At 25.7% G+C, this 24,629-nt stretch overlaps 2 protein-coding genes across 3 annotated transcripts; both read right to left on the bottom strand.

The window, feature by feature from the left end:
• Positions 1-1,949: 1,949 nt before the first annotated feature.
• On the bottom strand, positions 1,950-4,953 carry LOC126845492 (cytochrome P450 4C1-like). Its single transcript, XM_050584137.1, has 7 exons — positions 4,769-4,953; positions 3,814-4,008; positions 3,446-3,695; positions 3,017-3,308; positions 2,623-2,699; positions 2,359-2,548; positions 1,950-2,278 (listed from the first exon to the last, which is right to left on the bottom strand). Exons 2-7 carry the CDS (start codon positions 3,924-3,926, stop codon positions 1,950-1,952), a joined length of 1,251 nt encoding a protein of 416 aa, XP_050440094.1. The 5' UTR covers positions 3,927-4,008; positions 4,769-4,953.
• Positions 4,954-14,557: 9,604 nt separating this feature from the next.
• LOC126845493 (cytochrome P450 4C1-like) lies at positions 14,558-24,220 on the bottom strand. 2 transcript variants are annotated; one of them, XM_050584138.1, is made up of 8 exons: positions 19,434-19,503; positions 17,226-17,434; positions 16,458-16,653; positions 16,085-16,334; positions 15,697-15,988; positions 15,317-15,393; positions 15,059-15,248; positions 14,558-14,971 (listed from the first exon to the last, which is right to left on the bottom strand). In XM_050584138.1, the coding sequence occupies exons 3-8, from the start codon at positions 16,517-16,519 to the stop codon at positions 14,643-14,645; spliced, it is 1,200 nt and encodes a 399-aa protein (XP_050440095.1). In that variant the 5' UTR covers positions 16,520-16,653; positions 17,226-17,434; positions 19,434-19,503; the 3' UTR covers positions 14,558-14,642. The 2 variants fall into 2 exon arrangements, with proteins under 2 accessions (XP_050440095.1, XP_050440096.1); XM_050584139.1 differs by lacking the exons at positions 17,226-17,434; positions 19,434-19,503 and adding an exon at positions 24,105-24,220.
• Between the last annotated feature and the right edge of the window lie 409 nt (positions 24,221-24,629).

The raw sequence follows: 24,629 nt of genomic DNA, 5'->3' as shown, positions 1-24,629 counted from the left end.
TGGAGAGCATACTGAGGACGGTTAGGTCATCGGTCTACTGGAATTATATATTATAAAACTGATAAAATCACTTTTAAATAAACGCTTCGACGCAAACCTTAAATTAGTTTGTTCAAAACAGTACAGTCAAAACCATGCACGGTATCAATATACCAGCACTGTAAGAAATTGCCAAAACAATTCGTGGGACCTCCACATTTTTTTTTTTTTTCAAAATATAGTGACATAAATCTCACGTTAGGAATGCTGTTGAAATGTCGACGATTTTAGTTACAATTTTTGTACTCAATAAAAATGTTTATTTCCGTTACAATAAACCTTTGTGGTCTGAACAGAATGCGCCACCATGGGAGTAAAAAACATGTAGAGATTTAAATAACTGAAATTTATAAAAGTAACTTTTAGCTTCGATGCAAAGCCGATAAGATATTGGTTTTACTGTAGTGTAGGCTTTTTTGTGTCTGTAAACACTGTAACTTTTTTAATACTGGACCAATTCCTCCGAGTAGCAACTCTAGGTTTGTAGGGCAAATTATTAATGTTGTAGAAATTATCACAACAAGTTGAAATAAATGTACATTAATCAAAAGAATTTTCTAGAATCTTAAACTAAAATATTTCCCTGTCTTAAATTAATAAGATTTAAAATTTTAATTAAATTTGATTAAATCAAACAGTTAATTAACTAGTTTTTGATTTACTTCCGTGATGATGATGACTGCTGTGATGGTCAATTTTTATCTTACTCTTTTTAAAGAACTCTAACATAATTAAATAATATATTTTTTTTAATTGACGCACTAAAGAGCAAATGATAAAGGTGAAATAAAGTTATACAAAAAGGAATAAAAATGTAACAAATTTATTGATGATTTACACTAAGATCCTCAATATGCGAAACATTTATAAGATAAGCACCATCTATATTATACGTAAACAGTTCAAAAGATCGTTTACGACAAAAAGTGATCTGAACATTTTTAGAGATACTCAAACATTGACCATTTGACTTTTACAATACCCAGTTATGTTCAAATTGTCCTGTTAATTGCGACTATTAACAACTCAACAAACACTTGTATAGAATTTACATCATCGGCCAAAAACAAACAGCAAGAATGATGGAAAAAAAAAGAAATATCATTTATTAAAAATACGATAAATAACGATGGAGTTAAGTGAATACCGGAAGAAAAAACATTATTAATACTAACTGGATGCCACCTACCTGAAGCTTATAAATCAAGCCAGTTAAGATAAGGGTTCTTCAGTTCAACATATTTTAATTTACCACACAGAACATTTCAATTTAATGTATCAACGTTTTTTTATGTTAATAAAAACTGCATCTACATGCCCTCTGGTCACAACAGTAGAAACAATATCGAAATAAAATACAAGTAAAATTAACAATAGTTGATTTAATATTAAATTGTATAATTTACTATTTGTATAATATAGATTATAAATAAAAATTGTAATATTCGGTTTTTGGAAAACCATTGATAATGAACATAAAAAATAATAAGATACATATTTATTTGCTATTTATAATAATTATAACCATTATAATATATAAAAAGGTGTTAAATAACTTTAATTAATACATATTAATTATAACTAATGTACATAGAACCAAGTGCTTTTTTGTACTCTAAAACATTTTCCAGCCCATAACATTTGATTTTTTAAATTTAAGTATATACCCTTTTAAGATATCTCCGTTAACTATACATCCTATTATACAATTTTGAAATCCAATAAAAATACCCTGAGAAACAAAACACTACGTAAGACATGTTATATAATTATCATAGAGTTTTGTTGCTTTGTGTATAATATAATTTTAATAACAAAAATAAGGGTATTTAAATTTGGTTTCTAAAATAGTAAACAATTTCAGTAAATTCTACATAATTAAAAAATATGTAAATACTATAAGCTACCAATTACGATCTTGGTTCTATTTTAACATAACATCCGTTGCTAAATTCCAGTGCTATGGTACACGATAATTTAAGATCTTTCGGAGTAGGGCATTTCTTTGATGGCGAAAAACGGTAGGACCTTACAAGAGTAGATATCGCAGTCTTCATTTGGAGCATTGCGTATTTCATTCCAATACAGTTTCTTGTGCCACCACTAAAAGGAATGTATGCAAAAGGATGACGACTGCGACACACGTCAGGTAAGAAGTTGTCAGGATTAAATTGATCTGGGTCCTTATAGTATTTGGGATTTAAATGCAAACAATAAATGGGAATCGTAATAATTGTGTCTGTAACATAATAATATTTGACAACTATTAATTAGGGACATGCAATTTAAAAAAAATATATTATTTTTAATAGGTTTTACCCGCCGGGATAAGATATTTTCCAATCATCATTTCGTTTTGTACTTGTCTGTGCACAAAAGGAATAGCTGGATAAAGTCGCATGGTTTCTTTGATTACACGTTCTAAGTATTCCATTTTTTGTAAATCCTCGTATGTAGGCGATCGGTTAAAATCGCCATCAGAAAATATTGAATTTGTTTCTTGATATACCTAGGGTCGAATAAAATTAAATAATTTTAATTTTTAATAAATATGGATTTGTAATTTATTACAGAAATAATTACATTTTGTTGAACATCTTGATGATGAGCCAGCATAAATATAATTAATGAATTTACCTTTGCAGTTGTTTCATGTCCCGCTTAAACAAAAATTCATTTAAATAACGTTTATTTAACAGAATTTTGGAAGTAGTTATTATTGTAAGTTAACATTTTATTTTTTTGGGAAGGGGAGAGGGTTTGAATTTGAAAAGAATGAGATGAATTGTTTCCTTATGTTTTATCATCATAAGTATATTTTGAGTACAACCTATGATGTATTAACAAAAACATAATAATATATAATACATCATTAAAATACCTGTAATACCAATAATTTTAACTCCGAAAATAAGCTAGAAGACAATGCTAAAATTTACTTTTTACCGCTATAGAGTTTAAATAATATATTGCTTACCACTTATAATGGTTATAAGTTCGTCCTTCATTTCTTTATGTGTTACTTGATGTTCGTTTGCTAACAGAATTTCAATTAGATATTTCGGCTTTTGATAACTACAACCTTCATCACGACACCCGTTAATGGTAGATTTATCTTTTTCATTGAGTTCGACTTTTTTTTTCTGAATTAAATCATTCACATATTCATGCATTAAATGTTGACTATTTCGTTGTTCATGTTTTTTCGATGACAGTGAAAATAAACTTGAGCTTAAAAACCACGGATTCGAAAGTCGGTATGCAAAGATCTGGAATTACAAAATAAAAACAATAATCTCTTTAACAGATATTCAATAACAACATTGTTAGTCCAAAATTATATCATTTCTGTTCCACTGGATTATTTTGCTACAAAAATGTAAAATAAAAACAAAACATTTTTTACTTCTGCTAGACGTGCATAACTATTTCGGAAATCGTGGTTTTCTTTGTTTTGTGAATTAAATTCTTCTCCCAACGCTGTTCTTCCAATAGTGTCTATCGATGCTAGTTCGAAAAAATGGCTTATTTCAAGTTCCATTGATTTTCTTTTACTCTTTTCACTCAATATTTGTTCAAGAATTCTAGATTCTTCGTAGAATAAAGTAATTAATGATTTTAAATTTGAATACTTTAGCCATTGATTTATAATTTTCCTAAATAATGTACGTATTATTAATTACTCATCTCCTTTAAAAAGGAACAGTATTTTCTATTTGTTTCTTACAAAATATTTATAACTATAATATCATACTATATATAACAATAATTTACCTGTTTCTTTTATAGTCATGTATATTATTATTTGTAATTAATCCCTTAATCGAGAAAACGTCTTCAATTATCGAATAAGGTATATTCTTTTGAAAACAGTTTAAACTATTCATTACTTCCTCTACATCATCGGCGTTGGATACACAAACAACCAACTTGTTAAAAAACCAAAATTTAAATAATGAATGCTTGTACCTTTAACAAAATGAATTCATTTTTAAAATTTGTCCACAATTACTTATATTACATATATAAATAATTAACACAATTATCATAGTCCAGGTTTCCCTATTTTTTTCTAACTTGAATAGTTTCAATGGGATCTTTAAAAAATCGTCACGGTAAAAGGCTATCAGCTATTTCCAAAATGATCATCAAGAGTATTTTGTTGAATAGTTATTATATTAAATTAGAAATATCGTGTTTTCATCCATAAATGTGCGGTTTTTACTATATTGCCTTTCAAAAGTTATAAAAATGTGTACTACAACAAAAATTTACAGAAATTTTCATATCTACAGATTTTAACTGACGTTTAGACTCGTATACTCAATACGTATGTCAATACAGCGGAACGATGACTATCAATCCTGATATAAACTCTGCAATAAATCCGAAAAGTCAGCAAAACATTGGAGACATGAACACATTAAAAAATGTTTTTCATAATATTTCAATACTTAATGTACAGTTTTAAAAACTCCATAAAAAATTATCATATTCGTTGAAATTGTTTATCATCTCAAAATCATGTTTAGTTTGGTGTAGGATCACGTTTTTTCATCAAATATTTGCATGTAAATTACGAGCAATTACTTCTTGTATAATAATAAGCTGGTTTTTACTATATTGTCTTTATAGATTTGAACAAATTATAACTCAAAAACATTTTTTCGGCAACTAGACCACATTATATCACAAAACATATTGTAAATGCTTATTTATGATTACTTACTTCTTACATAATTGTTTCAAGTTCTTTATAAACTTTATTTGTCGTCGAATTAAAATCGTTAGGCTTCCGACAATAAAATGACCTTTTGGACCAGGTATTTGAGCAGCCAAAGTAAATTGTCTTAGTTTTTTTTTCCTTAGCAAAATTACTATCGAAATAACTAACACGATAGTAAGTATAATGGAATAAAAATAACTCATATCATATATCTGAAAATTAAGCAAAATATAAATTGGAAACATTTAACTTACAATGTTATATGGCTCAAATCAATCTAAATATAATGTAAATAAAACATATTTTATCATTATGTATTCAAGAAAGAGACCAAATGATATGGTTGCTGTTTAATATAAATTGCATCAGAAATTTTTAAAGGTAATAAGACTTTCTTTGCCTAGACAGACACTTAGCATTTATAGCTATAAATATATTTTGTAATAGGGACGAGCTTGCTAATTCAGGGTTAACTGATACAAAATATTAATCTTAGTGTTCATATTTTATACAAAATTTTATCAACTGATTACATTTTAAAAAACATATAATTATTGTACTAAAAAATATAGTTTAATAACATATAATTAAACATACACAATTGTGATTAATTTTTTTTTTTATGACTTTAAGGTTTCATTTTTTTATATTTGATATTGTGTGTACACTGAATTAAAGTTAGTATTCCATTTGAATTTGTATTTTAAAGATCACAAAATAGTGCATGTTTCCAGAATATATTACATTTTAAATTATAATCTGATTGTCTGATAACGATTATTATCTGTTTTGAATATTCCTAATAATGCTTCTGTATAGAGCAAGCACTAACAAAAACTTTAAATAGCAATAACTTTTGAACAGTATGTTATAAAAAAGTCGTTTAACATTTTTGTGTTTAAAATAATATTTACTTACATAATATCCCAAAATTATATGGGGTTCCGGTTTAAATTTAAAGAGTTACATTAAGTTAGAACTCTATAAGGCAAGAATTTAATTTAAGTGTTATAAAATAACACCTAACATCCAAAAGTCAAAATTGTAAAAAAACAATGGCGTCTGAAAAATTGCCCATTTTCTAACATTTTGAACTATTTTACAATGTTTTATGGCACAAAAAATTTAAATATAATACAAAAGTTAAATATTTTATCATTATGTACTCAAGATAGAGACCAAAGGAATATTGTGGTTGCTGATGAAATAATAAAGATATAAAATAAAATAATATTATGTACTTTTTAATGATATTATTGTTACACTATTATAAGTTTGAAACACAAATAGTAAATTTCTCATAATTTGGTTCCTCATAAATGTTTCTTTCTTTAAATTGAATTTGTGTAATGGTCGACAACCAGCTTAAAATAATCATTTTTTAAGTTATTTCATCTTAAAATTTTGAATGAGAGGTGGAGTTTCGTTGAGTATTGCTCACACAGTTTTAGTACAGATAATTATAATACTATACTCCATTTTTCTACCCACCTTAAGAATAAACTTTAATACTAAAATACTATTGACGATATACTATGTGTGCCAATAAACCACGTAACAGTAAAAAAATTAAGGTTTTTAATTGAACAGATTTTATATAACGCTAAAATTAGTTTCTAATAAAGGTTAACTACTTAAAGCACTCAAACATTAAATTGGTAGTGAAACTTACTTGTTGAAATAAAAGAATCATGTTTTTGGAAACCGACAAAATAATACAGTAAAATAATACTATGTACTCTGTAATGATATTTTGATTTAAAACACAAATGTAATGAGCCAAATATATTATCTATGTATGGCTATTAATTTGTGTTCACACTAATTTTTACATCAATTTATTCACTTTCAATTATTACATGGAAATCAACTTTTTTTATGTTTTTTCCTTGTTTTTGTATTATTTATTTCCCATAACTTATTTGAAACACTCTAGGTATAATACTGTTGTAAAAAAATCACATCAATGACTTTTAAGCTTCCACCATATAATTTATATATAATTAACTCAATTCTTATTATAATCACATCAAAATTATTTTTAAAAAAATTAGGATTATGATGGTATTTAAGTTCTTCTTGGAATGTAATTTAGTGTATATATTATTATGTCAATTAGTTTTTATCCCCACAGTTTCTCTTCGATAATAATTCTAAAATAATTAAAAGTATATAAAAGTTTTTTTATTTTTAATATAAACGTTAATATTTCATCCTAAATTTAATATAATATGCATCAGAAATTATTAAAGGTAATAAGACTTTTACATTTTTTAATTACTGAGCAAGCTAAAAAACATTACGTAATAATACACAATAAATAATTTAACCTCCGAGCAGTGGTGCCTTTGAGAATCTCGTTGGCGGATGAGCCGCGGTGTTAACACCGCCCAAGAAGATATATTTTGTTTTTTCACCTACCATGTTGATAATCTATCAACTAAAAAATAGGGAACGTTACACAAGGTTGACCTCACATGTTTAAACGCATTGCATTTAGTAAAGGCATAAAGGTTTTAGGTGACCTATAAATGTCGTAAAATAATCTCAAATTTGAAAAATAATAGTACATACACAATTATGTTTAATTTTTTTAAATAACTTGAAATTGTAATTCTATTAATTTATTATTTTAACTTTAACTTTAACTTATAATTTTTTTTATGGCTTCAATCAATTTAAATATATTATAAATATTAACTATTTTAATACATTGCAGTAAAGAAGAAGACGGTAGACATGATTAAAGGTAACAAGACTTTCTTCGCCTAGACAGACACTTAGCATTTATAGCTATAAATATATTTTGACACGGTCGAGCTTGCTGATTCAGGGTTACCTGTTACAAAATATTATTACTATTATACAATAGTGTTCATATGTGATAAACTATTTTATCAACTGTTTACATTTTAAAAGGCATATTATTGTACTAAAAAATATAGTTTAATAATATTCAGCTAAACATACATAATTGTGATTAATTTTTTATGTTATTCTTTTATATTTGCTATTGTGTGTTTGTACACTAAATTAAAGTTAGTATTCCATTTGAGTTCTTATTTTAAAAATCACAAAATAGTACATGTTTTCAAAACATATTACATTTTAAATTATAATCTGATTTTCTGATTAGAGTTATTATCTGATTTGAATATTCCTAAAAATGCTTCTGTATAGAGTACTAACAAAAACTTTAAATAACAATAACTTTTGAACAGTGCATTATTAAAAAGTTGTTTAATATTTTTGTGGTAACTACTGGTATGATTTAAGACTTAAGCGTTATAAAATAACACCCATCATCTAAAAGTCAAAAAAACTTATAGTGTCTCAAAAATTGTCCTTTGTCTAACATTTTGAACTAACTTACAATGTTTATTGGCACAATAAAATTTAATATAATACCAAAAATATATATTTTAACATTGTGTATTTAAGAAAGTGACCTAAGGGGTGAAATGATTGCTATAATTTTAAAAATTTGACGTTTCGTTGAGTATTGCTTGAGGTAATAATAATTATTCTATACGTCTTAAGTTTAAACTTTAATCCTTGAATAATATAAAAAATATAATATTTGAGGCAATGAAACTCTTTTAAAAAAAATGGGTTTAACAGAAGATATTTAATGCCAACTTAAGTGTCTTGTAAAGAATAACTACATAAAGTACAAAATCAATTAAATGTTTTTAATTTTGGTAGTGAAACTTACCTGTTGAAATGTTAAGTTCATGTTTGCTGATGAACTTATATAGCTATACAGTGTGTAATTTATGATGATATTATGGATTCACCGATGTATGTTTAAAACACAAATAGTACTATTCTGATACACTGGTTCCTTTTATACATTTTTCCTTAAATTTAATTTAGTGTATATTTTATGTCAGTAGTTTTTTTTTTTATCATTGATTTTAATCTTAATTTTTACATAAAATGTACATAAAATTTACATTCATTATCTCTTTTATCGACTGGTCAACAAACATTTCAAATAACAATGAAAAAAAAAAAATACGTCAGCCAGCGGTTCCCCGCAAACAAAACAAATGAACACAACAAATAACCTCCGACAACTTAATCAACACATTTTCTGGTAGGCAGACACGTAAAGTTTGGCACAAAGGTAGGTCTTATAGTGTAACTAATAGTATAACTAAAGGAAAAAATCTGAAAATTGCAATTTTCTCAAAACGAATGCAGTTTTAGGGAGCGTAGTTCTAAATGCATACTGTGACGCGCATGAACATTGCTTGATTCGGTTAGCATGGGTTTCGGTTAGCATGGGTGATTAATAAATCACCGATTCCCGACAATATGACAATAAGCAATTGTTTGTAATTGACAGAAACTACTTATCAAACATATCCATAAACATCAAACATTATCATGAACCAGCCAGTATCTCACTAGGTTAAATAAATAATTAAATTTTTTTTTCATATTGTTTTTATACAAAGTTATCTCAATTTTTCATTATTTTTTTTTCGACACCCCTCCCAACTTAAATTTTTTGATAGCAAATTTTGTAACTGAGATGGTAACGTACATATTTTATTACTTTTTTAAATAGAGCATAATGTATTATAAAATTCGACTGGTCGATAACCATTTTCGGATAACTATAGCTATAAGAGTTTAAAAGTTAAAATGGGAGTGGAAGTGGAGTGTAGTAGTATTTTTATCTGCGTGCATTTTCCAACCTCACATATACCCTAAAGAAATACGGGACAAACTTGTAACCATTATAAGTGGTAATCAGTATATTTAAATTGCATAGCGGTAATAAGCAAGTTTTAACAATGTTTTCAAGCTTATTTTTGGGAATTAAAAAGGAAAAATACCTTACGTCGAAGGATGTCAGAGTTTCGTTTAAGGATAGTTGAAGGATGTTACGTTCAATTAGAATCAAGAACTTAACCTGTAATTAAAGATATTGAAAACTATATATTTATCTAGAATGATTTACTGAAATTTTTGTTCGAAATAAAATCTATATCAGAAGCCAATATATCAGAAAGTTACTGTTTGAGAAGCTATTGGTTAGGTTAGGTTTAAAAAATAATTTTTTTAGAAAAATAGTATATGAATTTCTAGTCGAATCTAAGCCAATTATTATTTACTTTCTTCGAGCAATACGAAGCTCTTACGCAAAAGGAACTCATATTCATTCTGAGTTATAACAAATTTACCTGCGTATGTTAAATTTTTTTCGAAATAAGGTAATTCCAGAAATTAATTAAATTTTTTCAGAAAAAAAAACCTACATACGATGATTTACAAAAAATGATATACTTATAAAATGTGTTTTAATAAAACAAACGATTTCATGTAGTTGCAACCCTGGTGACCAAGAAAGTAGAAAATGAAACGACGATAGGATATATGTAATCACAGCAGATAACACCAAAGAAAGAAAATAGTTATTCAAATTTCTTTGCTTGTCGATGTTTAATAAGAATCATAATTATCTATTGAATATTAAATATAAATATAAATATCTGTTATACACACTATTATCGTGATTCCTATTTATTTATTACACTTGTATCGTCAATAATTACTTGATTGAAAACTATTAAAATAATAGGAATCATAATAATGTGTCTATAATATATATTTAAATATTAATGAAAATAAAATACTTAACAAACAGTTATTTTTAGATTTAGCTATATTTATTATCCAATTAAACTATAATATAAATAGATGGTATTGGTTTTTATTAATATTCGATTGGTTGTTAAAATATATATTTGAAAATTTCCCACTAGGAAGGTAAAATTTAATTTCCACTAGGAAATTTCCAAGAACACATTGTATATCGCTAGTAGGAAACCCCAAGGTTAATTAAAACAATTGTTTTATTTTATTAAAATGCAGAGCAATATACAATTATACAAACGTAGTTTTTAAAACTAGCAACTTGGTAGTTCACACTATTTTTTAATAAACATACTTTTTATTTATTCCGCGTATTTGTATTATATTTTAAAAAGTAAATTAACAGGCTAAAGAGCCAAACTTAATATTTAATTAAAAAATACCAAAGTGTAGTATAATAAGGTATCTTGAGGAAAATTAAACAAAACCGTTTTTTAAGAAAATATTATAACAGAAAGTTACTATTGCTTCTCAAATATTAAGTTCTTTAAAACTATTTAAATTTGTAAATGGTTTTATGCTATGGTTAGTATCCAATAATTGTTCCGAAACAGGAGATTTGTGTGCTTCTTGTTCAGAATAAAATTGATTTGATTTTAAGGATAATTTTGCTAATACATTTAAAATTATGTCGCTCTACATAGGTGTATTCATTCTAGAAGTATAAAAATAAAAGTTAATGTTTGACACAAGCCAGTAATAATCCCTTTGAAAATATAGCAAAATTATAAAAATAATAACAACATCTTATATTGTTTTTATGAAATTAGTATATTAATACTATAATCCTTAATTTTTTGTTCAGAATAAATTTGATTTGATTTTAAGAAGAATTTGGTTAATATATTTAATTAGCTAATAAAAACAGACGTGTGCAATTTTTATTGTGATTGGTAATACATTTTTTTAGTATAGTTATTTTTTAGGTTTTAGTATGAAACAATGAAAGTCCTTTAATATAGTGTAGTATGTGTCATTGAAATTCCTCATTTAAAAGTTAAATGTACAAATTCATTATGAGAAAAAAACATAATGAAGAATATTACATTTATAACAAAATTTATTAAATATGTACATTTAATTACTGACTGAATCAAAGAAAAACAATGGAAATAAAAATTTATTGATAAAATATATATAGAAAATTAAATTCTAAGAAAAATGTATAGAAGGAACAAGAATACCAGGAATTTACTATTTATGTTTAAGACTTACACACTGTATAACTATATAATTTCATAAGCAACCAAAAACATGAATTTTCCATTTCAACAAGTAAGTTTCACTACCAAAATTAAAAACATTTTAATGATTTTGTACTTTATTTAGTTATTCTTTACAAGACACTCAAGTTGGCATTAAATATCTTCTGTTAAAACCGTATTTTTTTACAGAGTTTCATTGCCTCAAATATTATATTGTTTACATTATTCAAGGATTAAAGTTTAAGCTTAAGACGGGTAGAAAGATTATTATTACCTTTAAGCAATACTCAACGAAACGTGAAAATTTTAAAATTATATATTTCCGTAAAATTATATAACTATATAATTTCATCAGCAACCAAAAACATGAATTTTCCATTTCAACAAGTAAGTTTTACTACAAAAAATAAATACATTTACATTACGTTTTTTTTTTTTTTTTAATAAGTTTTAGTACTTTATGTAGTTTACCTTTACAAGACGCTAAAGTAGGCATCTGATATTAATTAAAAATTATATTTTTCGACAGTGCTTTATAGCTTCAAATATGATATCGTCAATATTATAAATGTATTAAAATTTAGTCTTAAAACGGGTTAAAAGATTATTATTACCTATACGCTATACTCAAGAAAACTCCACCTATTTTCAAAATTTTTAAACCATAACATGCCTTATGTCACGTTTTTAAATACCTAATATTAAAAAAAAAATGTTGTATTATATTTAAATTGATTTTAGCCATATTGCATTGTAAGTTATTTAAAACACGAAGAAAACGGCCAATTTTTAGAGTTGATTTTGATTTTTCAAATTCCGATATTTGGATATCGGTAGGTTTTATTTTAGGCACATTTAACGCTTCAATCTAAAATCATACTATAAGTAGTTAGCGCAAGCATGGTATTAATTTTTAAAATTTAAACGGGAACCCCTCAATTTGTTGGGATATTCTGTAGTCGATTAATATTTTAAATACACAAATGTTAAAAAAATTTTTTATAACATACTGTTCAAAAGTTATTGCTATTTAAAGTTTATGTTCGTGATGTATTTTATGAAGCATTTTTAGAAATATTCAAATCAGACAATCAGATTATAATTTAAAATGTATTAGGTTTTAAACACAATTTTGTAGTTTTTTAAAGTTAAGAATTTGTTCTTAAGAAGTTCCAGCAATGTAAGTGTAACTTTTACGAACCAATTCCCACGGTTTTTTAACTCTCTTATTTACGTTTTATTATTAATCTAATATAATGTGTATTATTACGAAACGTTTTTTAAATGCTAATTAATTTAAAAATTATGGTATAAATATTATGTAAAAATGTCCTACTGGGTAATTTTGAATAACACATTTTCAAACAATAGCTTCCAAGATTAGCTAAATTAATTGATTCAAGTTATCAAAATTTAACGAAGATATTACATTGAATTTAGGATAAAATATTTACATTTATATTAAAAATAATATGTCGTTAAAATGTCTGAATCGAGGAGAAACAGTGGAAATAAAAAATTAAATTGACAAAATATACATACTAAATTTAATTTAATTTTTAGTAAATTTTGTAAATTAAATTCAAATGAGTTATGGAAAAAAAATAATATATGTAAATGTTGTATAAGAATGATAAGATTAAAATATTAATAATAAAATCATAAAAAAAGCGGAAAACAATTTTGCCAAATAAAAATCTATAGTGAACAAATTAATATTAAATTGAATGTGAATAATATCTAATGAACATAAATATAATATATTTTGATCATTAAGTTTGTATATATAACATTATTTGAAGAGTTATGTATTAAAGAATGCTAAATTTTTTTTTTTTGGTGGGTGGAAAAGTAATGTCTTTCAAGATTAGTCCCCCCCCCCCACAATTTCTATGGATGCACATGCTCGGGAAAAATATTAAATTCCAAAAAAACCTTTTATAAAGAACCAAAATTTCAAAAATTTACTATAAGTGTTTAAAACTTACAAACTTTATAATTATATAATTTCATCAGCAACCGAAAATATGGATTTCGTACTTCAACAAGTAAGTTTTACTGACAAAACTAAATACATTTAATATTACAGTATTTTATGTAGTAATCTTTACAAGACACTAAAGTTGGCATTAAATATCTTCTGTTAATAATTTAAAACCATATTTTTACTGTGTTTTATTGCTTCAAAGATTATATTTTCAATATTATTTAATTATTTAAGTTTAAAATTAAAACGGATAGAAATAATATTATTACCTATAAATAATACTCAACGAAACTCCTCTTATTATTTAAAATTTTGGTCTGGAGAAAGGGTGGTATGTTGAATTATTTTTATCTGAGTAAAAAAAACAGTAAATTTCAATACTATAACCTTTTGTATACCTATACAAAATAAAATATATTCATTTAGATGTTTAAAGATGCCTCATCAAAAGAATAAAAAAAAAAACGTATTATAATATAGTTGAATATTATTTTAAGTAGGTACACCCTATCATTCAAAATTCAAAGCTAATAAAAATATACTGAGAAACAAAACACTACCTGATTAGTAATACATGTTTTATGATCTACAAAGAGTTTTGTTTTTTGTGTATTATTATGTTATTAAAAGAACAAAGTGTATTTCAATTTTGTTTTAAAACAGTAAACAATCAAAATAAATTCTACCTTAAATAAAACATATCTAAATATTTTTAATTACTCAATACGATCTTGATTCTATTTTAACGTAACATCCACAGATAAACTCTAGAGCTATGCTTAACTACTATAAATAATGAACACAAAAAGTATTAAGATACATATTTATTTACTATTTATTATAATAAATACCATTATAATATTATATGAAAGGGAGTTAAATAATACCCAGTGTTAATAATAACCCAATAATAACCCAGTGTTTTTTTTTACACCAAAACATTTTCCAGTACATAATAATTGATTTTTTAATTAATTACTTGAACAAAACGCACCTAAACATTTTAAATTCCAAGCTATTATGTTCTCGGTTCTATTTTAACGTTACATCCATTGATAAATTCCACTGATAGAGTGAAAGATAATCTTAGATCCTTCGGCGTAAGGCATTTTTCCGATGGCGAAAACCGATAGGACCTTACAAGAGTAGATATTGTAGTCTTCATTTGAAGCATTGCGTATTTCATTCCAACACAGTTCCTTAAGCCACCACTAAAAGGAATGTACGCAAAAGGATGACGACGGCGACACACGTCAGGTAAGAAGTTGTCAGGATTAAATTGTTCTGGATCCTTATAGTACTTGGGATTTAAATGTAAACATTGAATACAAATCAGAATATTTGCGTCTATAAAATAATAATATTCGATTACTATGACTTAATCACTATTTAGCTATGAAATTTAAAAAACTTATTTTTCTTATAATATTCTACCTGTCGGGATAACATATTTCCCAATCATCATTTCGTTTTCTACTTTTCTGGCAATTAGGGGTACAGTTTGATAAAGTCGCATGGTTTCCTTAATTACACGTTCTAAGTATTCCATTTTCTGTAAATCATCGTATGTAGGCGATCGGTTAAAATCGCCATCAGAAAATATTGAATTTATTTCTTGATATACCTAGGGTCGAAAATAAATAATTTGCTTAAAATAAATATGGAATTGTAATTTATTTCAGAAAAAGTTACATTTTGTTGAACATCTTGATGATGAGCAAGCATAAATATAATTAATGAATTTGATTTTGCAGTTGATTCATGTCCCGCTTAAACAAAAAACACATTTAATAACGTTATTTGGAAGAATTTCCTTTACAATTTTGGAAATATTGTTTTCTATTATTTTAAATGTAGAATGCTTAATTTTTTAGATGAAAAGCAGTGATTTTTTGGTTTTGAAGAGAATAAGGCGAATTTTTTTATTACATGTCATTATGAAGAATATTTTGAGAACAACACATGATGTATTAAATGGCATCATGGAAATACCGATATTTTTAACTAAAAAAATTAGCTATAAAACATTGTTAACATTTTTTCCCGCCATAGAATTTATATATAATGCTTACCACTTATAACGGTTATAAGTTCCTCCGGTATTTCTTTAGGTGATAGTTGTTGTTCGTTTGCTAATAGAATTTCAATTAGAGATTTAGGTTTTTGAGAAACACAATCTGTGTCATAAGTCCCAATAATTGTAGTTTTCGCTTTTTCATTGAGTTCGACTTGTTTTTTCTGAATTAAGTCATTAACAAATTTATGCATTAAATGTTGACTATTTCGTTGTTCATGTTTTTTCGATGACAGTGAAAAAAAAGTCGAAAATAAAAACCATGGATTCGAAAATCTGTATGCAAACATCTGTAATTAAAATGTAAAAATAATAATCTTCTTAGCGGATATTAGTTCCGTATAATGTTCTTATGTTACTACAAAAATGAAGAAAAAAAAATTTACTTTTGCTAAACGTTCATAACTATTTCGGAAAACATGGTTCTCTTTATTTTGTGAATTGAATTCTTCTCCCAACGCTGTTCTTCCAATACTGTCCATCGATGCTAGGTCGAAAAATCGGCCTATTTCCAGTTCAATTGGTTTTCCTTCACACTTTTCACTCAATATGTGTGCAAGAATTTTGGATTCATCGTAGAAAGAAGTTATCATTGATTTTAAATTTGAATACTTTAACCATTGCGATATTATTTTCCTAAATAACGTACGTTTTATTAATAAATTATTCATCTTTTTTAAATAGGAACAGTATTTTTATTAGTTTCTTACAAAATATTTATAATCATAATATTATAGTTACTATATAACAATAATTTACCTGTTTTTTTTTATGGTCATGTACATTATTAGTTGTAAGTACCCCCGTACCTGAGAAAACATCTTCCATTAACAAATAAGGGAAATCCTTTTGAAAACAATTTGAACTATTCATTACTACTTCTATATCATCGGCGTTGGATAAACAAACAATCAGCTTGTTAAATAACCAAAATTTAAATAATGAATGCTCGTACCTTAAACATAATGAGCTTGTTTTAAATTTTGTCCATAAGTACTTATGTTACAAATTTATTTAATTCACAAAATAATAACAGTCAAGGATTCCTTTCTTTTATATGAATAGTTTCTATCTTAACGTTCTGGAGTATTTATGTGGTTCTCATGTAATTTTTGTTAATGTCCCACATAAAATACTCTACAGAAAAAACTAACTATTCCCAAATTGATCATAAAATTTCGTATATATTCATTAATGTGTTTGTTTTTACTATGTTGTTTTTAAAACTCCAATACATAAAGTATAGTTGAAAACTAAATAGATTTTATGGATAATAGTTGAAATTGTTAATTATGTCGAAATTTGATTTTTGTTTGGCTTAAGGCTACATTATTCCACAAAATAAATGCATGTTCACTACAAGTATTTACATCTTGCAAAATTATAAGCTGGTTTTACTATGTCGTCTTTCTAATATTTAACAAATTAGATTACACACGTATCAGTTGTATTTTAACTTAAAAATGTTTTCAGTAATTAGACAACATTATACCACAAAACTTTACAGGCTTATTCGCGATAACTTACATCTTACATAGTCGTTTCATATTCTCTAAGAACTTTTCTGGTCCTTGAGTAAAAATCGTTAGGCTTCCGACAATAAAATGACCTTTTGGACCAGGTATTTGAGCAGCCAAAGTAATTTGTCTTTGGTTTTTTATCCTTTGAATAATTACTATCGATATAACTAACAGGATAGTAAGTATAATGGATTGAAAATAACTCATGTTAAAAATCTGAAATTTAAGAAAAATATGAATTGAAAATATTTAACTTACAATGTTATATGGCTCAAATCAATCTAAATATAACTTAAATAAAACATATTTTATCATTATGTACTCAAGATAGAGACCAAAGGAATATTATGGTTGCTGATGAAATAATATAGGTATAAAATAAAATAATAATATGTACTTTTTAATGATATTATTATTGTTTCACTATTATAGGTTTGAAACACAAATAATAATAGTAAATTTCTCATAATTTGGTTCCTCATAAATGCTTTTTTCTTTAAATTAAATTTGTGTAATTGTCGACAACCAGCTTTAAATAATCATTTTTAAGTTATTTCATTTTTAAATTTTGAATGAGAGGTGGCGTTTTGTTGAGTATTGCTCACACAGGTTTAGTACAGATAATTATAATACTATACTCCATTTTTCTACCCATCTTAAGAATAAACTTTAATACTAAAATACTATTGATGATATACTATGTGTGGAAATAAACCACGTAACTGTAAAAAAATGAAGGTTTTTAATTGAACAGATTTTATTTAACGTTAAAATTAGTTTCTAATAAAGATTAACCACTAACTAATCATGATAATAATGGGCTATAATATTATTATTATAATTTTTAGGTTACAGACAAAAAATACTCATAATTTTAATTACATAAATATAATTTGTGTTAATTAAATTCAACCCTTAACTTGGCAATGTATCTTTTAAGATCAAAAAAATCGAAATAAATATTCCAGTGTAAATATAAAAGATATATGGACTGTTGTTATTTTTTATGTTCTTTGGAAAGATCATTAAGGTTACTGATATCATTTTACAGCTTTTCTCTCGGTATTATATTTGTTATATCATTTTTATTTTGGACTGATTTTCAACACATTTTATATACAGTTTAAACCCTAAATATATTTATTTATTTTTAAATAACTTAAAGGTAACACTATTAAATTTGTTATTGTGTGTTTGTACTTTTAAATTAAAGATAGTTATTAATAAAAGAATGCTACAATGTGGACTGTTTAAATGATTAAATTGTCTTAAAACTAGATATTTGAAAACAGTGTTATAAGGAACTTACAACAAAATCACAGTTAAGTTTAAAAATGTCATTAGTTATTTTGGAAATCAGAAATTTTGTTAATTGCCAACTTAATTTAAGTCGGTAGTTGAGTAGTTCCAAACAGTTAGGTCATAAAGATTATTTTGATAACCAGATTGCTTTTAAATTTGCTAATGTGAGTTTGTAAGCTAAATTAAAGCTAGTTTATCCAAAAGAATTCTTAATTTAGCCACAAAGTAGTGCATGTTTTTAAAGCATCTTACTTTTTAAATTATATTCTGATTGTCTGATTATAATTATTATTTGATTTGAATATTCCTAAAAATGCTTCTGTATACAGAACGAACATCAACTTTAAATAGCAATAACTTTCGATTAGTATGTTATTAAAAATTGTATTTAAAATATTAATCGATAACAGAATATACAAACGAATTTAGGGGTTTCCATTTATATTACCTGCCGATTCCAAATATCAGAATTTGAAAAATCAAAAATAGCTCTAAAAATTGGCGGTTTTCTAAATGTTTTAACTAACTTACAATGTAATATGGCTAAAATCAATTTAAATGTAATACAAAAATAAATTTGTTTATAATTATGTATTCGAAAAATTGACCAAAAGCATGATATGAATGTTATAGTTTTAAAATTGTATATAATAGGTAGAATTTCATTGAGAATTGCTTAAAGGTAATAATCATCTTTTTACTCGTTGTAAGGTTAAACTTTAATTCTTAAATAATTGTAATGTATAATATTTGAAGCAATAAAACACTGTAAAAAAAATGTGGGTTCTTATTAATATGAGATGGTATTTTTGCCAACTTTAGTGCCTTGTAAAGGTTAACTACATAAAGTACTAAAACATGTTTGAAAAAAAAAAAATAAAAACACGTATTTAATATTTTTAGTAAAACTTACTTGTTGAAATAGAAAATTCATGTTTTTGATTGCTGTTGAAATTATATAGTTTCAGTATGTAAGTCTTAAACACAACTGGTAAATTTCTAATATTCTTGTTCCTTATATACGTTGTCCTTAAAATAAATTTATTGTATATATTATACCTATTAATTTGTATTTTAATTGTTTCTCTTCAATTCAGACTATAATTAAAATAATATAATCATTTTTTAATTTTTTATATAAATGCAAATACTTTATACAAAATTGAATATTTTTCATTAATTTTTTTTCACATAATTAAATTTTTACATTTAACTTCTTATAGCGGGGAATTTTAATGACACATTAATATACTAAAGGACATTCAATAGAATAAATAGCTAACGCAAATGCATAACGCATTATGAATTTAATTTTTGTATTATTTTAAAAGAATATAAAGCTTAGAACATCTATAATCCGGCCAAGTAAATGAAAATTATAAAAAATTCATTAATTATATTATGATACAAATTACTTACTCGAAAGCAGCATCCATTTTACATAAACAGCGTGGAAGTACAAACAAAATGGTAAAATATCTCGTAATAGATGAAAATATAAATAAATGCCAAAAATAGACTTCTAATAACTTTCTTTAAGTTTAACAATTCTTAGCATTTTCTTGATGGTTTTGATGTGAATAGTTAATTATAATTATATTTACCCATTCACAAATATTTGTACCTAACATTTCAAATGTTTCTTTTTCTTCAATAATCTATTTTAAATAATTTATGATTTATGTTATTTACAAAAATAATGTTCGTACAACTGTATGTATAATAATTACTAACTCTGTTCATAATTTAATATATCAGTTTGAGGTTACCTATGTCAAATGGTTTGTACAGTGATTGAATAATTTGTTAGTTTAACAAAAATAGACTTCTAATAACTTGTGCATTTTTTTGATTGTTTTAATAGGTAATATTTAATTTAGTTTAAAATTAATTGACCTTACTCGATATTATGATTTTATCATTAATGGTATATTTGGTCATGCAGTTTTAAATGGTTGTACTTTTGATTTTGTTTAATGAAATCGTGCTTTATGAGTGTCCACTCACTGGTGTCCACATAATGGTGGTGACCATTCACTAGTGTCCACACGTCAGCGTCCACATGCCGGTGTCCACACGCTGGTGTCCACACACACTGTTGTCCACACGCTGCACAGTGGTCCGAGAGTGAATTCTAGGCGCTCAAAAGTCTTATTAATAAATATGCAAAAAATATCAAAACAATTATGAATTATTAATTTTAATATGTTTCTAAGACATAATATAAAATGTCAAGGTCATATGTGTACCTGGACGTTTTTTATTGCTATTTAAAGTTCAGTTTTTATAGTTTGGCGGTTATTTTGATTTCAAAAAATAATATTTCGTTACAATTTTTTTACCCTTTGATATTTTTAAAAAAAACGTTTTAATTATTTTTTTTATTTAGCAAGTCGATAACCAAAGGAAAAAAATATTTTTTTTGAAAAATGTTTTTTTTTCAAACTAGTTATGATAATTTTGAACGAAAAATATCTGATGTTTTACATGTTTTTTTTTTAAGAGAGTAGTTCTAAAATTTGCCAAATTTTACCCACATCACAATACATAGGTGTTATAGAGTAAGTATTCAGGTTTTTAAAAACATTAATTTTTTTTGCGACAGACAAAAATTAATTAGTACACAAGGCAATTTAAAAAGTATGATTTTTCAGTTTAGCGGATATTTTGTTTTCAGAAAATATTATTTCGCTTACAATTTTTTTACCCTTTGATTTTTTTTAATTAAATTTTTTATTTTAACTAGTAGACAACTAAATTAAAACATTTTTTTAAAAGCAACTCTAAAATTCAAGGGTACCGAAAAATTTTTTTAAATATTTAAAATAGTAAGAACTTTTTTTGATATAATTAACCCAACATTCACAATTTGTATTTTAATTCTGACATTTTTTAAACTTTTTTAAGTGCTTGTATTGTAGGGAAAATTAAAGTTTTATATAGAAACCGACTAAAGGACCTTGTTAAAGTTTTCCTCTTTTTAAAGGCACCAATATTTTTATTCTACCGATTCGCTTTGACCTACACGCTTTATCGTAAACAACTTTTTTACGATTGTTTTTAAAAGGTATAACGCCCTCTTAAGATACATATTTATTTGCTACAAGCTATGCGGATCCGGCGTCGCCTGGGATTTAGTTTGCGAGAGCTGAGTAATATAATTACAAATAAGATAGAAAAACTCAGTACTCTAGGTTGTATATTGTAAAGCTTTAACATACCCCGTCCCGGTTTTTTTTGGATATACATATGTACATTACATTTTATTGATTATGCCCCCCTCTTACTCAAGTGTACTATTTCCAATGTTTTTTAGCGTCCCCTGAATAGGTCTGTTCCATTATTCATCACCTACCATTTGCTCGAGTACCTTGGTTACTATTTTAACAAACCAAGTGTTTATTTCGGGTTAGCAACGAAAAATATTTCGTATTTTAAGTGCAAAATTCGTGTTTAAGGACACCCTTAGGGGTGGAATTTACGACAAGACCTATGCAAGTTACTTTTGCAGGAGTGTACTCATCAGCTTCCCAAAGTTTCATGGCGATCGGATGAATTCATTCATTTTTATAAATATAGATTAAAATAATAATTTTATAACTTTAACAAATATATATCAATCGTTATTAATGTACATAGAGGTAAGTGCTTTTTTGTAAACTAAAACATTTTCCAGTCCATAACAATTGAGTTTTAAATGTCAGTGTATACCCTTTTAAGATATTTACAAAAAAAAATGATGTTGACAACAAAATCAATCTCACAATATCGTAATAATTATTATAAAATACATTGGTTAAATATACACCCTATCATACAATATTCAAAGCTAATAAAAATACACTGAGAAACAAAACACTACCTAATTTCTAATACATGTTTTATGATCCAAAAAGAGTTTTGTTTTTTGTGTATTATTATGTTATTAAAAGAACAAAGTGTATTTCAATTTTGTTTTAAAACAGTAAACAGTCAAAATAAATTCTACCTTAATTAAAACATATCTAAATATTTTTAATTACTCAATACGACCTTGATTCTATTTTAACGTAACATCCACAGATAAACTCTAGAGCTATGCTTAACTACTATAAATAATGAACACAAAAAGTATTAAGATACATATTTATTTGCTATTTATAATAATAAATACCATTATAATATTATATGAAAGGGAGTTAAATAATACCCAGTGTTAATAATAACCCAATAATAACCCAGTGTTTTTTTTTACACCAAAACATTTTCCAGTACATAACATTTTATTTTTTAATTAATGACTTGAACAAAACGCACCTAAACATTTTAAATTCCAAGCTATTATGATCTCGGTTCTATTTTAACGTTACATCCATTAATAAATTCCACTGATAGAGTGAAAGCTAATCTTAGATCCTTCGGCGTAAGGCATTTTTCCGATGGCGAAAACCGATAGGACCTTACAAGAGTAGATATCGTAGTCTTCATTTGAAGCATTGCGTATTTCATTCCAACACAGTTCCTTGAGCCACCACTAAAGGGAATGTACGCAAAAGGATGACAACTGCGACACACGTCAGGTAAGAAGTTGTCAGGATTAAATTGTTCTGGATCCTTCTAGTACTTGGGATTTAAATGCAAACATTGAACACAAATCAGAATATTTGCGTCTATAAAATAATAATATTCGATTACTATGACTTAATCACCATTTAGCTATGGAATTTAAAAAACTTATTCTTCTTATAATATTCTACCTGTCGGGATAACATATTTCCCAACCATCATTTCGTTTTCTACTTTTCTGGTAATTAAGGGTACAATTGAACTAAGCCGCATAGTTTCTTTGATTACTCGTTCTAAGTATTCCATTTTCTATAAATCTTCGTGTGTAGGTGATCGGTTAAAGTCGCCAGCCGAAAATATTGAATTTATTTCTTGATATACCTAGGGTCAAAAATAAGGAATTTTATATTTAAATAAACATGGAATTGTAATTTATTTCAGGAAAAATTACATTTTTTTGAACATCTTGATGATGAGCCAGCATAAATATAATTAATGAATTTGATTTTGCAGTTGTTTCATGTCCCGCTTAAACATAAAATATATTTAAATAACGTTATTTAGTAGAATTTCCTTTACAATTTTGGAAATTATAATTTATATTTTTTTAAATGTAGCATGTTTAAATTCTTAGATAAAAAGCAGTGATTTTTTGACTTTGAAGAGAATGAGGTGAATTTTTTCATGATGTATTTAATGACATAAGTATTAAATAATACATCATTGAAATACCGAAATTTTTAACTAAAAAAATTAGTTTGAAAACATTGTTAAAACTTTTTACAGCTATAGAATTTAAATATAATGCTTACCACTAATAATGGTTATAAGATCGTCCCGTATTTCTTTAGGTGATATTTGTTATTGGCTTGCTAATAGAATTTCAATTAGAGATATAGGTTTTTGAGAAACACAATCTGTGTCATAAGTCCCAATAATTGTAGTTTTCGCTTTTTCATTGAGTTCGACTTAAAAATGTTTTCAGTAATTAGACAACATTATACCACAAAGCTTTACATGCTTATTCGCCATAACTTACATCTTACATAGTCGTTTCATATTCTCTAAGAACTTTTCTGTTCCTTGAGTAAAAATCGTTAGGCTTCCGACAATAAAATGACATTTTGGACCAGGTATTTGAGCAGCCAAAGTAATTTGTCTTTGGTGTTTTATCCTTTGAATAATTACTATCGATATAACTAACAGGATAGTAAGTATAATGGATTGAAAATAGCTCATATTAAAAATCTGAAATTTAAGAAAAATATGAATTGAAAATATTTAACTTACAATGTTATATGGCTCAAATCAATCTAAATATAACATAAATAAAACATATTTTATCATTATGTACTCAAGATAGAGACCAAAGGAATATTATGGTTGCTGATGAAATAATATAGGTATATAATAAAATAATATTATGTACTTTTTAATGATATTATTATTGTTTCACTGTTATAAGTTTGAAACACAAATAATAATAGTAAATTTCTCATAATTTGGTTAATCTAATAAAGGTTAACTACTTAAAGCTCTCAAACATTAAATTGGTAGTGAAACT

The sequence above is a fragment of the Adelges cooleyi genome, unplaced genomic scaffold (genome assembly GCF_023614345.1).
Source record: "Adelges cooleyi isolate 19-005CV unplaced genomic scaffold, UGA_ACOO_1.1 ACOO_flye_CR_arks_rails_tigmint_CR_PRNA_794, whole genome shotgun sequence".
NCBI classification, from domain to species: Eukaryota; Metazoa; Arthropoda; class Insecta; order Hemiptera; family Adelgidae; genus Adelges; species Adelges cooleyi.
The sequence above is the reverse complement of the archived record's forward strand: the minus strand, read 5'-3'. Positions and strand labels throughout refer to the sequence as shown.

Bases quoted from the DNA above. Each gene is read 5' to 3' on its own strand.
- LOC126845492 (XM_050584137.1), bottom strand. From the start codon at position 3,926: ATGAATAGTTTAAACTGTTTTCAAAAGAATATACCTTATTCGATAATT. The intron at 2,549-2,622 runs GTAATTATTTCT...ATTCGACCCTAG, and splicing joins ATCAAGATGTTCAACAAAAT to GTATATCAAGAAACAAATTC. The intron at 2,279-2,358 runs GTAAAACCTATT...ATTATGTTACAG, and splicing joins AAAATATCTTATCCCGGCGG to ACACAATTATTACGATTCCC.
- LOC126845493 (XM_050584139.1), bottom strand. From the start codon at position 16,519: ATGTTTTCTCAGGTACGGGGGTACTTACAACTAATAATGTACATGACC. The intron at 15,249-15,316 runs GTAACTTTTTCT...TTTCGACCCTAG, and splicing joins ATCAAGATGTTCAACAAAAT to GTATATCAAGAAATAAATTC. The intron at 14,972-15,058 runs GTAGAATATTAT...ATTATTTTATAG, and splicing joins GAAATATGTTATCCCGACAG to ACGCAAATATTCTGATTTGT.